At 37.5% G+C, this 15,856-nt stretch overlaps 1 protein-coding gene across 4 annotated transcripts in view; it reads left to right on the top strand.

Annotated features, from left to right (window-relative positions):
• mtss1la (MTSS I-BAR domain containing 2a) overlaps positions 1-15,856 on the top strand; it is a 34,013-nt gene that overhangs the window by 11,375 nt on the left and 6,782 nt on the right. For all 4 annotated transcript variants that reach the window (XM_082181932.1, XM_082181934.1, XM_082181933.1 and 1 more), the window contains exons 4-8: positions 8,826-8,910; positions 10,800-10,891; positions 10,984-11,058; positions 13,478-13,635; positions 15,715-15,822. In XM_082181932.1, the coding sequence (XP_082038058.1) occupies positions 8,826-8,910; positions 10,800-10,891; positions 10,984-11,058; positions 13,478-13,635; positions 15,715-15,822 (518 nt within the window). The remainder of the gene's footprint in view (positions 1-8,825; positions 8,911-10,799; positions 10,892-10,983; positions 11,059-13,477; positions 13,636-15,714; positions 15,823-15,856) is intronic.

Raw genomic sequence — 15,856 nt, 5'->3', positions numbered from 1 at the left:
TTCCCCCGGCTTGCAGTGGCAAGATAGAAATGTGTAATCCTCTTTACCTTGTTCTGACACACAGACTGAGTTTGTGCATGTTAGTGTGAGTGTGTGTCAATGGGACGCAGTGGGCTGCTAATCTTCCCTGCAGCTCTGGACTGGCAGATGGCATGTATCCGTGCCAGCCATCTGGAGTGTGGGGCATGGGCAAGAATTTGCCTTACTTGGCACCGGAGATTATACCGTCAGATTCACACTTGCCACATTTCACCCTTTTCTATTAACTCACCTTTTTATCAGGTCCGTGGGTCCCCAAACTGATCCCAAATGTTTTATTAAGCACTTAGAATTTGTTCATACGTGGTCATTATCTTTGCTAAAATGAGGCTTACTGTGTTCACCCTTTGAATATAATATATAGGCTATATATATATATATATAACAAAACATTGCTGTGTACATATTAACAGTAAGGAAATGGATTTTGAACCTCAGATTACCATAATTATTCAGTAACAACAATGTTTTTTTGCACATGGTCACATGAAACTGGCTGTGTACTATGGCAACACCACCATTTTTAAAATATTATATATATATATATATATATATATATATATATATAATTTCATACATTTGTGTGGATGACTTTTATTTTTTTCTTTACAAACAAGTCATAGATTAATTATTTATAATTATTTAAATTATTAAACAAACACACACACACACACACACACACACACACACACACACACACACACACACACACACACACACACACACACACACACACACACACATATATAGTATACGTTGTATACACACACACACACACACACACACACACACACACACACACACACACACACACACACACACACACACACACACACACACACACACACTCACATACACATATATGTATAAATATATTTACATACATATACAGTACACACACACACACACACACACACACATATATACAGACCCTTTCCAAAATATTAGAATATCATGGAAAAGTTGATTTATTTCCATAATTCCATTCAAAACGTTAAACTTCCATAGATTATAGATTCAGGGCCCACAACTTAAACGATTTCAAGTATTTAGTTGTTTATTTGTACATAATTTGGGCTTCCAGCTCATAAAACCCACGAAAACAGGATTTCAAAAAATTTGAATATTACATGAAATCACAAGTAATTACACAGTGATACCATGGTCATTGAACCAGGTTTTGGTTATTTTGGCAGTGTGGGCAGGTGCAAATCCTGCTGGAAAATGAAGGAAGCATGAAGTGCTCTGAAAATGTCCTGGTAGACGGCTGCGTTGACTCTGGATTTAGCACAGTGGACCAAAGTCCTCTTTTCTGATGAGAGCAAATTTTGCATCTCATTTGGAAACCAAGGTCCCAGAGTCTGGAGGAAGAATGGAGAGGCACACAATCCAAGATGCTTGAAGTCCAGTGTGAAGTTTCCACAGTCTGTGTTGGTTTGGGGAGCCATGTCATCGGCTGGTGTTGGTCCACTGTGCTGTCCACTCAACGCAGCCGTCTACAAGGACATTTTCAGAACACTTCATGCTTCCTTCAGCAGACAAGCTTTATGGAGATGCTGACTTCATTTTCCAGCAGGATTTGCACCTGCCCACAGTGCTAAAATAACCAAAACCTGGTTCAATGACCATGGTATCACTGTGTAATTACTTGTGATTTCATGTAATATTCGAATTTTTTTGAAATCCTGTTTTCGTGGGTTTTATGAGCTGGAAGCCCAAATTATGTACAAATAAACAACTAAATACTTGAAATCGTTTAAATTGTGGGCCCTGAATCTATAATCTATGGAAGTTTAACGTTTTGAATGGAATTATGGAAATAAATAAACTTTTCCATGATATTCAAATTTTTTGGAAAGGGTCTGTATATACTGTTAGATATAATTGTTAGATTAAAATCAATTAACTGTTGTTTACTAATTAATTATCTTTTGACATCACTTTAATTTATAATTTTACATTTAAATTTGTGAATTCCTTTGTAATATATGGGTTCAGCAAAGCAAAATGTGTTCAAGTGCCCCCAGAAGTACCTCAGGAACACGTACAAGAGCCAGCGATGGAAAAGAAGATGAGGAATAGCAACCAGGGAAAAGTAACTGATGTTGTTATCTCCAACTCACGCCTGACCGAACTACTGTCAACCTTAATAGAGAGACAGATGGACAGAGAGAAAGAGAGAGAGGCAGACAGAGAGGAGGGGTCCCTATTATGTCTGTTTTAGTAAAATGTGTGACTGTGTTTTTGCTGGAGCTATAATGTGAAGCACATCTGGCGAGAAGGACTGCAGAGTATTTTTAGCAGCTCTACTCTATCCCCCAGACAGGAAGTCTTATACAGGCTGTAAACACACATGCACAAACTCACACTAAGCCATACACACACATGGGCATCCTTAATGTCCCCGCCTCATGCCAGGAGAGAGTCCTGGGAAGTCTGGAGTAATTGAGAACAGATAGAGTGAAGGCAGGGGGCCAAATTCAGCTTTGCTGTCATTGGTCTTCCTGTCTCTTGTCTCGTTCAATGTACTCGTGCTAGACTGAACGTGTGAGAGTGTCTTTGACATTGAGGTTTTTTTTCAGTTTATCAGTCTGATGGTTTATTAGATCGTTATATAACACTCAGAAACTTTCACAGACATCTTCAGGCGTCTAAAAATGTGAGAAGAGGGAAAAAGTGCACGTGTTTGTTTTTACTCATGTGCATTTATGTTTGACGTTACCGCTGGGTTACGTGGATGTGTTTATATGAAGCATTGAGTATTTCTGCACTTCATGCTCTGGCCCCAAAGAGATATTTCTTAAATGTAAAGTGAATCCTCATTCGTAGCCCAATGTACTTTTCTAATGTGGTGCATTTCTGAGTGAAACTAGATATTCAGTGAGAAAAAATGTTGGGAAAGACTTCATTTTAACCATCAGGACTTGATTGGAGAGTCTCATAATGGAAACAATCTGAATGTGAGTTTGCTAAAACAATGGCTACACTGAAAAAAGTGAAACAAACATGTCAATTATTTTAAGTGCATTTTTATATTGCCCAAGCGAAAATCATGGTTTCCAGTTTAAACCTTTTTTGTTCCCCATTGAAAAAATTACCAGAATATTTTTTGTTTAAATAGTATTTTCGCTTGGCATCACGTTGTTGACGTGCAGAACACATTCTGGCAAGCTTTACTGACTGCAAAAATTCGTGTTTTTTCCCTCTTTTTTTCTTTCTTTTTTTCAGATTTTTACATGACAGAACTTATGGTGCATATTTTAAAAAGACATCACAATAAATATTAAGGTCTTTTGAATTTGTCCTTATTTAAAGTAAGTAAACTTAATTAAACATTGACTAACAAAATTCTTTCGTTATATTATAGCTAATTTAGCTTTTTTTTTTATGGTATAATTAAGTTGTAAGAATCCCGAAAAATATTATATTGACCTAAATTAAGTAACATTTTATTGAAAATATTGATTTAGAAAAAATATTTATTATGTGTGGTATGGCCTTTATAAGAAATATTTTTGTATACATTTTTTTTGTCTTTTGTACAGTAAATATTTTTTATTAATATTACATCAAAATGTAAACCATTAATATAATTGGAGGTAAACTAATGATTTTGGTTGTAACAAATAAGAGTATTTAAACATTTTGACCAATATTCTTGATAGGGTTATATATATATATATATTTGCACAAAGCAGAACTTTCACAGTGACCTGTTGGAAGACCATGAATCATCTTGTTTGACTCTCTCATGATGACTGTTGCAATGCCAGCCATTCACAGGCTCTGTTAAGAGTGTCTGCCAACCACTTCTGCACCTGCACACGTATCCATTCAGAGAGAGAGAGAGAGAGAGAGAGAGAGAGAGAGAGAGAGAGAGAGAGAGGGCTTATCTGAGAGGTCCGTGGCCATTGGTTCTCAGTTTAGATGGCAGTGAAGGCCTCTTTAGTGATTACTTTATCAGATGTAATAATGTTAGGGTCTCATTTAATTGTTTCCACATTGAGGTGGCTAAAACAGACTTTTTTTTTTTTAAACATTTACTTTCTTAATGCGGATTCTTCATGTTATCGTGAACAATTAATCTATGCACGTTATTCTTTAAACAAAAATTCACACTTGTGGTTGCGCAAAAAGTTGTACCGCTATAAAATGATTTTCATTCTCAGTTGAGGTCACCAGTGAACCAGCAAGGTCAAAAGTCAGAATTATGTAAGCATTTACTCATCCTCATGTCGTTCCAAACCTGTGCACTGTAAAAATGATTTTTCAAAGTTGTAAATAAAACAAATATTATTGGAGTACATTTCATAAAAAATGTAATACTTATTGAATTTTTTCAGTGTATGACTTTCTTCTGTAGAACATAAAACAAGATATTTTGAAAAATGAAAAAGTGTTTTTTGTCTATACAATGAAAAAACATGTTGTTTTGAACAGCACTGACTTTCATTGGATGGACAAAAACTGTTTTTTAAAATGACCTTTTTTGTATTCCCCTGAAAAAAGCAAGCCATACAGGTTTGAAACGACATGAGGGAGAGTAGATCATGATAAAATGTTCATATTTGGGTGAACTATCCCTTTAAATAGTCATTGATCACATGAGTAGTTCCTCAAGGGTTCACAGATCTGCTAAATAGCTTCCCAGTCGTGGGCAGGTGTTGGAGGCAGTGAGAGTCTGACTGAATGGAGCATCTGAAGCCTGGTCACGTGATCTGAAGGAAGGTTGTGGGAGTTGTGTGTGTCCGGTCAGGGTGGGAGGCCAGGGGACTCCTGGATACAGGAAGTCTCTGAACGCTTTCAGGATGGAGCTGTCAGCTGATCCCTCAAGGGAAGGGAAGAGGATGCTGGCAGGTGTGTGAGTGTGTGTGTTTGTGTAGCATATCATCTTGACTGTAGCAGTGACGTTGAGAAGGTCTGTTTTTGAGATAAAGAAGCCTTCGTTTTTGAGCTAAAGTGCAGCTGTGAACTTTGCATTGAGCCATGCAAATATATGTGTGTGTACTGGTTTGACCTACATGAGGACCCAAAGTTCTTATATTGCAGAGTACATTCAGGTTTCAGGCCATGGCACGCCCCCTACATTATAGGGGCATGCCGATCGATGTCCTTATAATTCAAATCGCAAAAAAAACATACTAAACAATTTTTTAAATTTAAAAATGCAGCTTTCTGCGTTAGATCTTAGGGCTGCACGATACTGGGAAAATATGCGATATTGTTGTTGAGTATTGCGATAACGATATTTCTTGCGATGTAACATTTCCCTAGAGAAATGCTATTTTTATTATGTTTTTTTTAATCATTTATATGTAATGATCATACTAAAATAAACAGGTAGACTAATAGATATTCTTCTGATCTTCAGAAGAATATCTCAGTTTTTTCATAGCGAGTTAACGTTACACATGCAACACTTTGATTAATGGTTGCCTGTGAGACTCTGTTATTGTTACTTGGCATTTCGTTTGCAGTTTTGGTAGATTTGGGCTTACACTTTTTGAAGTCTTCATATAGCTCCCTGAGGTTGCGTTCCAGATGACTGTGGAGATTAGTTTCCTCTCGACGTGGCCAAATTTTTCCGGCACGACTTAGTGACACCGTATCACATATCGCGTTTTCTGCGCGTGCAAATTCGTTATTTCAAGCGCGCTCAAAATGGAAGCACATTTTTCCAGGCCCGCCTATGACGCGACGAGATGAGAACATCTCAACTTTTCAGAATTCCGCAAGCTCACGCAGGTCATGGTTGCATAGCAACGACAGACGCAAGCGCTTGTGGAAAGGAGATAGTGGCGCGCCCGCGCTTTCCATGCGTTTCTAGATGCGATATGTGAATGGCCCCTTACACAGTACCTGCATTTATGACACGTCTTCTCGATTGAAGCCAAAATATTGCCCTATTTCAGACGTACAGTTCTTTTTAGGCACAGGTTCTTCGCTGTTGTCATTTTCCTCGCTTTTCTCTACTCCCGCCATTAGTTTTTATTTTCCACTCTCTGCTCTGAGCCACTAGGTTCCCCTTTGGGCCCGATCTAGCCAATAGCATAATAGCACCTACTGGGGAGGCGGGTATAAAGATAGTAAGGCCCCATTGGAGTGGTCGAATTTGGATAAACAACTTATGCATGCATGCATCACACAAATTCTTGGCACATAAAATAAATGCAATTTATCGCACCTCTCTGCGATACGGATATCGCATATACTATTATCGCGATAATTATAATTTTCCGATACATTGTGCAGCCCTACTAGATCTCATTAGCTCAGTATAAAAACGTCTATGCCAATGTGTGTGTACCACACCAGTCATTTTTGACCTTGTGGGGACATTTGTGGTCCCCATGAGGAAAACAGCTAATAAATCATATGAAATGTGTGTTACAGCTCTGTTATGTTTCAACACCAGTAGCGTTGAACTTGATTTGCCTGGCTGAAGACCTTTGGGAATAGGTTGCGAGATGTGCGTGCTCTTGGACAAGCACACTGTGAACTGACAGTAGGACTTTCTCTCAGCAGACAGACACCTTGGGATGGACCTGTGGGTCTGTGCCAAATGCGATACACGGGGATTTTTATTTTTAAATTTTTTTGCCATATCATTTCCTGAGTACTGATCTTTAACCTTCATTTCTTCTTATTCACACCTGGTTTGGCCACCATTCAATCTGTCAGTGCCCCACCCAATGGGACAAATGTGAAAATCATTGGTTTGAAGAATTTTAAAAGCTTAAAAATCTTCAAATGTTGACTTTACTCGTATCTGAAGTCGTGCCTCTTCGCGGTGAGCTCTCATGTGGCTGTTTGTTTTGAGAGTTTTCAGTTCTGGTGTTTCAGTAGTTGTGTGTGTGTTTCATTGAGAGAGTGTGTTTGTGCATGTGTGGTATAGGAGGGCAGGTTATTGCCGGCCTTTCCCATTCTCTCCTGTAATAATGGTGTTTAGGAAACATGAGCAGACAGGAAAGGCAGATACAGAGTGGAAGAATAGAGGGATATCCCTTTACCGGGTTCCCTCCTTTTCCCTTTGGACCTGGATGGAGAGATGGAGAGTGCGGCAGTGCTGTTCTTCTGGGCTGCTCCTATTTCTTATTGCACACACACACATTTATATTTGGTGTATAAAAAACACCAAACACCATCATATTCAATTCTTTTAAAACTTTGTGAAATTGACAATCAGTTTGGGTTGTGAACCAAGAATCAGTTCTTTTTCAGAACACTTTTCGGAAAAAAAAATAATACGACGCAAGAAGAAGAAAAACATTTCTCGCACATGCATTCTTCTGCCAGTGCGGACAAAATATGGTAGTAAAGTATGGAGACAGAGTTTGCTGCAATGCTTAGTTCTAGACTACATGTTAGCATTCATTTACTCATCTCATGTGCACAAAAACAGATTCAGTATTCCTCAAAATGAATAAAAACAGTGAAATGCAAACTCAGACTATTATTCAAACCTGCAATAATAATTGTATACCTGCTTTTATGCTTCTGATTACTCTGCCCCCTTGTGGACATTTTTATATACGTTAAATAACACATATACTTTATGTATTTAATCTCACTTTACTGTCTTTGCTGCTGAGACCTTAGATCAGTGTTCTTCAACCCTGCTCCTGAAGGACCCCCAACACTGCACGTTTTCTTTGTCTCCCTAATCAAACACACCTGATTCAACTCATCAGCTCATTAACCCATGTGATAATGAGTTGATGAATTGAATCCGGTGTGTTTGATTAGGGAGACAAAGAAAACGTGCAGTGTTGGGGGTCCTCCAGGAGCAGGGTTGAAGAACACTGCCTTAGATGATCCAATTCAACCAAACTAAGCAAAAATGACTTTAGTTAAACATCACATTTGTGTTTTGTTTGTGTTTTTTTTTATTGCTGAAGAGTGTTGAACTTTTTTCTCCTGCATCCTATTCTTCTGCAATCCAAAATGGCAGCACAGCTGAAATGTTTATTTGCATTTCCTTCAGCCTAAAGGGCTTTTACTTTTGCCAACAATAGAACTTTTTTTGGTAATAAACAAACAAACAAGCAAGCCCAGTAATTTATAGTAAATATTAATGAATGAAATAGGTTACCACATTTCTGTTTGTTGCATTGATTGCATTGAAGACTTTAAAAGGCACAGTTAAGAAACTAGAATCATTAAGTCGAATCAATACGAGAACAGTTTATTTTTTTACGGTTACCGGTCTAGTTATCATAATCAATCAGATATTTCCTTTTATCCACTGGCCCTTCGAACTCTGTAAGTAGAGACTTTGGCCCTTCTAGCCCGTGTAAGGCCCTCATAACGGCAGAGTTCAATCTCATCAGATCTGGCTGCAGGGTTGGGGGAAATCTTGGATGAGCTGGTTGTATTAAGGCCCAGGCAGGCCGGGCTTTATAGCTTAAGACCCCACTTTAATTACACTTGGCTGGAGAGGAAAGTTAACACCGCTAAGTAATTGTGTTCAAGGTCACCAAGCGAGTGAGCACTTCTTGATGGATCAGAGCCATGCAGTTTGGGAAGTGTTCTATTTGTGGTCTCTGAAGTTCTGTCTCTTGTGAATATGGTGCAATTATCTTGCTTTTTCTCCGACTAAGCACATACTTTTCCCTTTAATATACCTGCTTTGATGCTTCTGATTACTCTGCCCCCTTGTGGTCATTTGTTATATCCGTGATTAAAATCTATATGTGGAAAACAAAGTTGTCTGATGTTTCTAAAAATATTGATTCACGACTCAAATGTTATCTCTTTTTTTAAACTTTCATTTGTCTTGTTGTCAGGTGCCACAAGGGATATTGGCTCCGCTTTGACCCGGATGTGCATGCGACACCGCAGCATCGAGGCCAAACTGCGCCACTACACCAAGTGAGTGATCGACCCATCCATGGCGTGACTACTTTCATGCCTTGCTCCCCGCCAGTCAGACGGCACAGACAGGATTTTATGTCTGTGCCAAGCATTGATTTTCCACTGCGGAGATCAGCAAACATCCATAGATCAATCAGCCTGCTCTAAGGCTTTAATGTGCTGTCTTCAGAGAGACCAAATTAGCTCACAGCTCAAAGATTTCAAATGCTGACCTTAACGGAATAGTTCACTCATCCTCATGTCATTCCAAACTACTCTTATTATTTTTTCTCTTCTGTGGAACACAAAAGGAGATGTCAGGCAGTGTTCATGCTGTTCCTTTCCTGACCTTGGCTTCATATAGTAACCATTGGCTGTGAAGCAAATAGATGTATAAAAACTCAGCAATAAAATAATTGTTCCTTTATCAGGATACTGTATTTAAAGATAGTTTTGTAAAATCCAAATAAGCTTTACAGATCTTTATTGAAAAGGGTTTAAACAGTGGTTTTCACGCTTGTTCAGTGAACCATAAACAATTATTGCACATGCACCTGTGGAACAGTCCTTGGTGCTCTTCCGTCATTTTTGACCGAACAAATCCTTTTTTTCTTTTCTTCATCGGAATGGTACAAAACTTGGTAAAGGTTTTGGCACTTGCTATGTGAACACACACAAAAAAATCATGGACATGATTCGAACAGGTTAAATGGTCCTGAAAAAAACAGTCACACTTGACCTAAAAAATGACCTCATTGGAAATGAACGGGAGAATTTCATTTAGTGGAAACTTTTGGTACTGCGGCCAAACAAAATCTACCGAAAGCTCATTTTTTGAGATGGCTCAAATTTTGAACACAACTTGTTTAGATTTATGGCTTTGATTTTCTCACAGTTTTAAAGTAAAACATGTTTTTGCAAATATATATTTCATATAAAAATTTAAAATAGTATTTTCGCAAATTTTTCATAACAATAAACGTAAAAACTAATTCACTTTTTAAAACATTTTTCACTTCAGCAATAATCTGCCAAGTGTCGTTTTTGAAAAGAAATCAAACTTGAGTCTGTGCTCTAAAGCATTCAAGATTTACAACAGTTAAAGTTGGAAATTTACAGGTCAATGCTCAAATTTTTTTTAAATGGATTATAAATACAGTGTAAATATAATTTAGTACCACAAAATATTAAATAATTGTCAAACTAAAATATAGTACATTAATTTCATTGAAATAAAATAATTCATTTCTGTCATTTTTGACCAACCCGCGAAGAGCACCAGAGGATAGTTTATAGGCAGTAGACAATTAAGGTCACAGTTACGTTTGAATCTGAAAAACAGCAGGAGAATGATGCCCAGGATGCCTGATCACCTGTGTGAACATGCAGCAGGGGGGCATGCGGACTGCAGATGTAGCCAGAGCAGTAAACCGCAGTGTTCGTAATTTAAGATGCCTTGGTGGAAGAGTGGAGTAACAACTCAAAGCAAGAACTGGTAAATCTGCTGCAGTGCATGAAGATGAGACACACTGAAGCACTTAAAGCAGCTGCTGATGCACACCAGATACTGACTGCTACCTTTGATATTGACATATTGATATTGTCAAATGTTTGAGAAATTTGTTCAATTTATGTCTCAGTTGTTGAATTAATTTTGTTCATACAAATATTTACACGTTAAGGCATTTGCTGTAAATGTAGTTCCATAATAATATTTATATATACATAATATTTATATATATAATTGTATGTATGTATATGTGTGTAAAATATAATTTATATATATTTTGTGTATAACTAACCATATTCTGCCTGTTTAATTTTATTGTTGCTACTGATAATACTGCAAACATTTGTTGACCACTGTATTGTTTCTGTTGTTTATTTTTTGCTGTTTTTGTGCAAAGTGCTCTAATGGAAAAAATGATCGCCCCACTCCAAGACAAGATAGAAGAGTGGAAGAAAACCGCTGCCCTGCTGGATAAAGACCACGCCAAAGGTGGGACTGACTCATCACAGTGGTCTCAAACCTGTACTTTCTGCAATACTAATGTCTCTGTCCTGAATTTACACCTTCCTTCTGATTACCAGAGTACAAGCGCTCAAGGCAGGAGATCAAGAAGAAATCATCTGACACAATAAAGCTGCAAAAGAAAGCCAGAAAAGGTCGGTCTCTTTTTTCCCCATTCTGTCAGCACAATGATTTCCCCTCTCGCTCACACTCTCTATGTGCTTTGTTTTTAGAGGATTACTGCATTCAGTATGTTAAAGAATCAGTGAATATGTGCCTTGCTGGGGTGTTGCTCACTCAGCCCCCTCTCTTGCATGCTAACTAATTCTGATGCCAAGATTAATTAGGTCAAAGACAGATTATGAAGTTCGAATCAGGTCAAAAGGTCACAGTAGTCCTATTGAATCAGATGACCAGTAAACCATAGCAACATCTAGCTTTAAAGGGGTGGTTCGGGATTTTTGACATCGGACCTCATTTTTAAGTCAGCCTGGTTGTTATTCATCAGTGGAGACATTTAAAAAAAAAAATTATCCAGTCCTTATATTTGGATAGTTAGCCGATGCTAGGCTAGCGCGAGTCAATGGTATATGTTAGCCAGCCATTAAAAACCGTTTTACCCACTCCACAGTGCACCAAACGCAAATCAATTATAACACTAGACTATCGATGTATATGTCCGTTGAGAGAATAATGTTAGAAATCAAACTTACCTTTTCATCACATTGCATTAGTTATAATTTGTTCCCTGTAATCATAAGCCTTGTCTACAGCAGCAGCGGAGTGATATTGATTACCTAGGCAACCGAGTGAGCCGGTACACACATGACGCAAGTGTATTTACCTGCCGCGACTTTGATATCGCTGAGGAATGCTAGCTAACGTTAGCTGGATGTAACGACTGTAGTGCGCTTCTGTTCTGTGTTTACTTTTTGCCGCATTACTAACCGGAGCAAAGTAAAATTCCGCAGCTGCTGAGAAACTAGTTCCTTTGGGATCATTGAGATGAAAGGTAAGTTTGATTTGTAACATTATTCTCTCAACGGACATTTGCATCGATAGTCTAGTGTTATAATTGATTTGCGTTTGGTGCACTGTGGAGTGGGTAAAACGGTTTTTAATGGCTGGCTAACATATACCATTGACTCGCGCTAGCCTAGCATCGGCTAACTATCCAAATATAAGGACTGGATAATTTGGAAAAAAAAATGTCTCCACTGATGAATAACAACCAGGCTGACTTAAAAATGAGGTCCGATGTCAAAAATCCCGAACCACCCCTTTAATTTTATTCTCTTGATTTTAAGGGGATAGTTCACTCAAATGTGAATATTCATATTTAAAAGTCCTTATTTACTCATCTTCATGTTGTTCCAAACCTGTATGACGTTCTTCTGTGGGGCACAAAATAATGATTTTGAAGGGGAAAATGTATAATTACATGTATCATAATACATTCTCTTGCAATCTCTTCATGGCAATGCTCTTTTTCTCTCTTTCATACTGTGATTGGCTTGGCTTCTGCTTATTAACTGTAGAACTATCAGGTATGTATTCAGGCGAGTTCCTTCATCGTTCATCACGTTTAGCATGACTGTCATCGATTTCATTTCATCCGAGGTATTCTGTGTGCATTTCATAAGAATGTTTTAGTGTCCTTTGCGAACGCCCCACACAATTCCATTGTTTGCAAAAGCGCGCTCATTTCATTGTCATTCTTTCCGTCAGACATAATAAGCATCTGTGTTGTGAAAGTAAATCACAATGTGCAATCATGCAATATTTGGTGTGTTTAGATTCGGAGCATCAACTCGATGTCATTTATTTTCATTTTATGGTCATGAAGGTTTCCTTGCATGAAGCCTGACAATGCTTGGTTGCTGTGTTGACATTATCCACCCTAATCTGTCTTCATCGTGCTGACCCATGGGACATCTGTGTTGACATCTGCATCAAACATTTCATGTGTTAAAAATGCTCAAATATGCATTTTCAGTTCATTCAGTGCATCTTGGTGTACACTACCGTTAAAAAGTTTGCGTTTGGTAAGATTTTTAAAATGTTCTTAAAAAGAAGTCTTTTATGCACACTTTATTTGATCAAAAATACATTAAAATCTGAAATATTGTGAAATATTTTTATGAATTAAAATAGCATTTATTTATTTTAATATGTTGTGAAATGTAAGTTATTCCTGTGATGGCAAAGCTGAATTTTCAGCAACCATTTCTCCCGTCCGGGAATCATTCTAATATGCTGATTTAGTGAAGTAACATTTCTTATTATTATCAACGTTGAAAACAGTTGTGCTGCTAAATATTTTGTGGAAAGTGTGATATATTTTTTTCACAATTCTTTGATGAACAGAAAGTTTAAAAGAACAGCATTTATTTTAAATCAAATTTTTTTTTTGTAACAATGTAAAAGTCATACTTTCTTATTAATTGATTTATTTCCAAAAATGTTTTACTTACCCCAATCTTTTGAACGGTAATGTAATTTTCCATTCATGGATTGCTTATTCGCCAATGTCTTTATTTTATTTTCATTTATCTCTCCTCTCCTTCTCTTCAGGGCGAGGAGGACTACAGCCACAGCTGGACAGTGCCATGCAGGATGTGAGTGACATGTACCTGCTGATGGAGGAGACTGAGAAGCAGGCGGTGCGCCGAGCCCTCCTGGAGGAAAGGGGGCGCTACTGCTCTTTCATCAGCTTCTTGCAGCCTGTTGTGGTGAGAATTAAACCCCCTGTGGTGAAAATCAAGTTTTTAATGTTGTTTATGTGTCTATGTGGTGTTTTTAATATGCTTTAAGACAAACTATGTGAAAATTCATAAGTCAACACCATTGCTGAGTATTTTCTCCTTAAAGGGATAGTTCACTTTGAAATTAATTTTTGGTATGTTTTAGCTTACCTCAAGGGCATCCAAGATGTAGGTGTCTTTTTTTCCGCAGTAGTTTCAATTTTGAAATTTTTAGGTCAAACCGTTCTTGTCTGTCAGTCATATAATGCAGGTCTATGGTCACCTGACGTGTACGCAGACTGGTGCATAGATATATACACTAGATGTCGCCTTAAAGACATTCGTTCCAATGAACTGCCGTAGACAAGGCGACATCTAGTGTGTATATATCTATGCACCAGTCTGCGTACACGTCAGATCAGATCACTTGGACATGGCTGTGTATAAGAGGTAAAAACGATATAAATACTGTTCGTTTTCTCACACAAACCGCTCGTTTCGTGTCTTAGGCCATCAATGTGTACTTACGATGAGGAATTGTTTAATTTGGACGACGGGGAATTGTTTTAATTTGGACTTGGACTTTAACGTGCATGCTCTTTGAGGTGATGACCATAGACCTGCATTATATGACTGATAGACAAGAACGGTTTGACCTAAAAATATCAAAATTGAAACTACTGCGGAAAAAAAGACACCTACATCTTGGATGCCCTTGAGGTAAGCTAAAACATACCAAAAATTAATTTCAAAGTGAACTATCCCTTTAATACTGTAGTGAATTCTCAAAAACACGGTTTGAAACCGCCTGTGTTACTTACGTCACAAACTACCTTGTAACCAATCACGTCAACGTGCGGGTGGGCTTTAGCATATCATTAAATATGCTGCAAAGCAGGGGAGTCTCAAGAGAAGCCAGGTTATCCTGGTATAGTTTTCTGTTGATATGAAAAGTTGTGTACATATAGCAATATAGCGGGTGAATTATGTATATGATGTCTATTACGATGTTATGATGAACTATATGTGACCCTGGACCACAAAATCAGTCTTATGTGTAATTTTTTTTAAATTGAGATTTATACATCATCTGAAAGCTGAATACATAATCTTTCCATTGATATTAGGTCTGTTAGGATATGACAATATTTGGCCTAGATACAACTATTTGAAAATCTGGAAACTGAGGGTGCAGAAAAATCGAAATATTGAGAAAATCGCCTTTAAAGTTGTCCATTTCTATAGGTGATTGTGCTGCATCCACTCACAAAAATACATTTTTTATATATATTTAAGGTGGGAAATTTACAAAATATCTTCATGGATCATGATCTTTACTTAATATCCTGATGATTTTTGGCATAAAAGAAAAATCGATAATTTTGACCCATACAATGTTTTGTTGGCTATTGCCACAAATATACCCGTGCGATTTAAGACTGGTTTTGTGATCCAGGGTCACATATGCCTTTCTTCACTGACGTTCCAAGTTGTTCAAAGCGTTTCTATGGATGCTGATTTTTAGAAGGCAGCCGTATATGACTCTGAGATGGCGAACGGGAACATGGTTTGTCGTTTGTGTAACATTAGCAACACATTATTAGCTGTTTGATGATAACATAGTAAAGCAAAAGGCTAATCGTATTAATTACCGTTATGTGTCCGACGCTGAAGAGAGTGATAAATGAAACGCATTTCCATTCTGATACATCGACTTGTAGAAGAGCCTGTATGAGTGAGTGGAGTCGAGGCTCATTTGCATATTCATGTATCCATTAAAAACTTTAAATTGCCATTTTGGTGTTCAAAGATGAGTTTTACTTCTAGAGGTCTAGCAAGATTATTTCAAGATATATTTTTTTTGTGTGTAATATATTGTATATATTTTTTCAGAGGATTTAAAATGGAATCTATCTATCTATCTATCTATCTATCTATCTATCTATCTATCTATCTATCTATCTATCTATCTATCTATCTATCTATCTAAAATTAAATGGCAAAATTTAATTTAATAAATCAAATATCTAATTAATCAAATTAATCAACATCAACCTCTTTCCTCAGATCGGTGAAATTGCCATGCTGGGAGAGGCCACTCACCTTCAGGCCATTATTGATGACCTCACTGTGTTGACCACTGACCCACATAAACTACCAGAGGCCAGTGAACAGGTGCTTAAACATACACATGAAAATCATTTAACAA

Source organism: Leuciscus leuciscus (assembly GCF_965113295.1).
Source record: "Leuciscus leuciscus genome assembly, chromosome: 10".
Classification (NCBI taxonomy): domain Eukaryota; kingdom Metazoa; phylum Chordata; class Actinopteri; order Cypriniformes; family Leuciscidae; genus Leuciscus; species Leuciscus leuciscus.
This window is presented reverse-complemented; position numbering and strand designations above follow the sequence as displayed.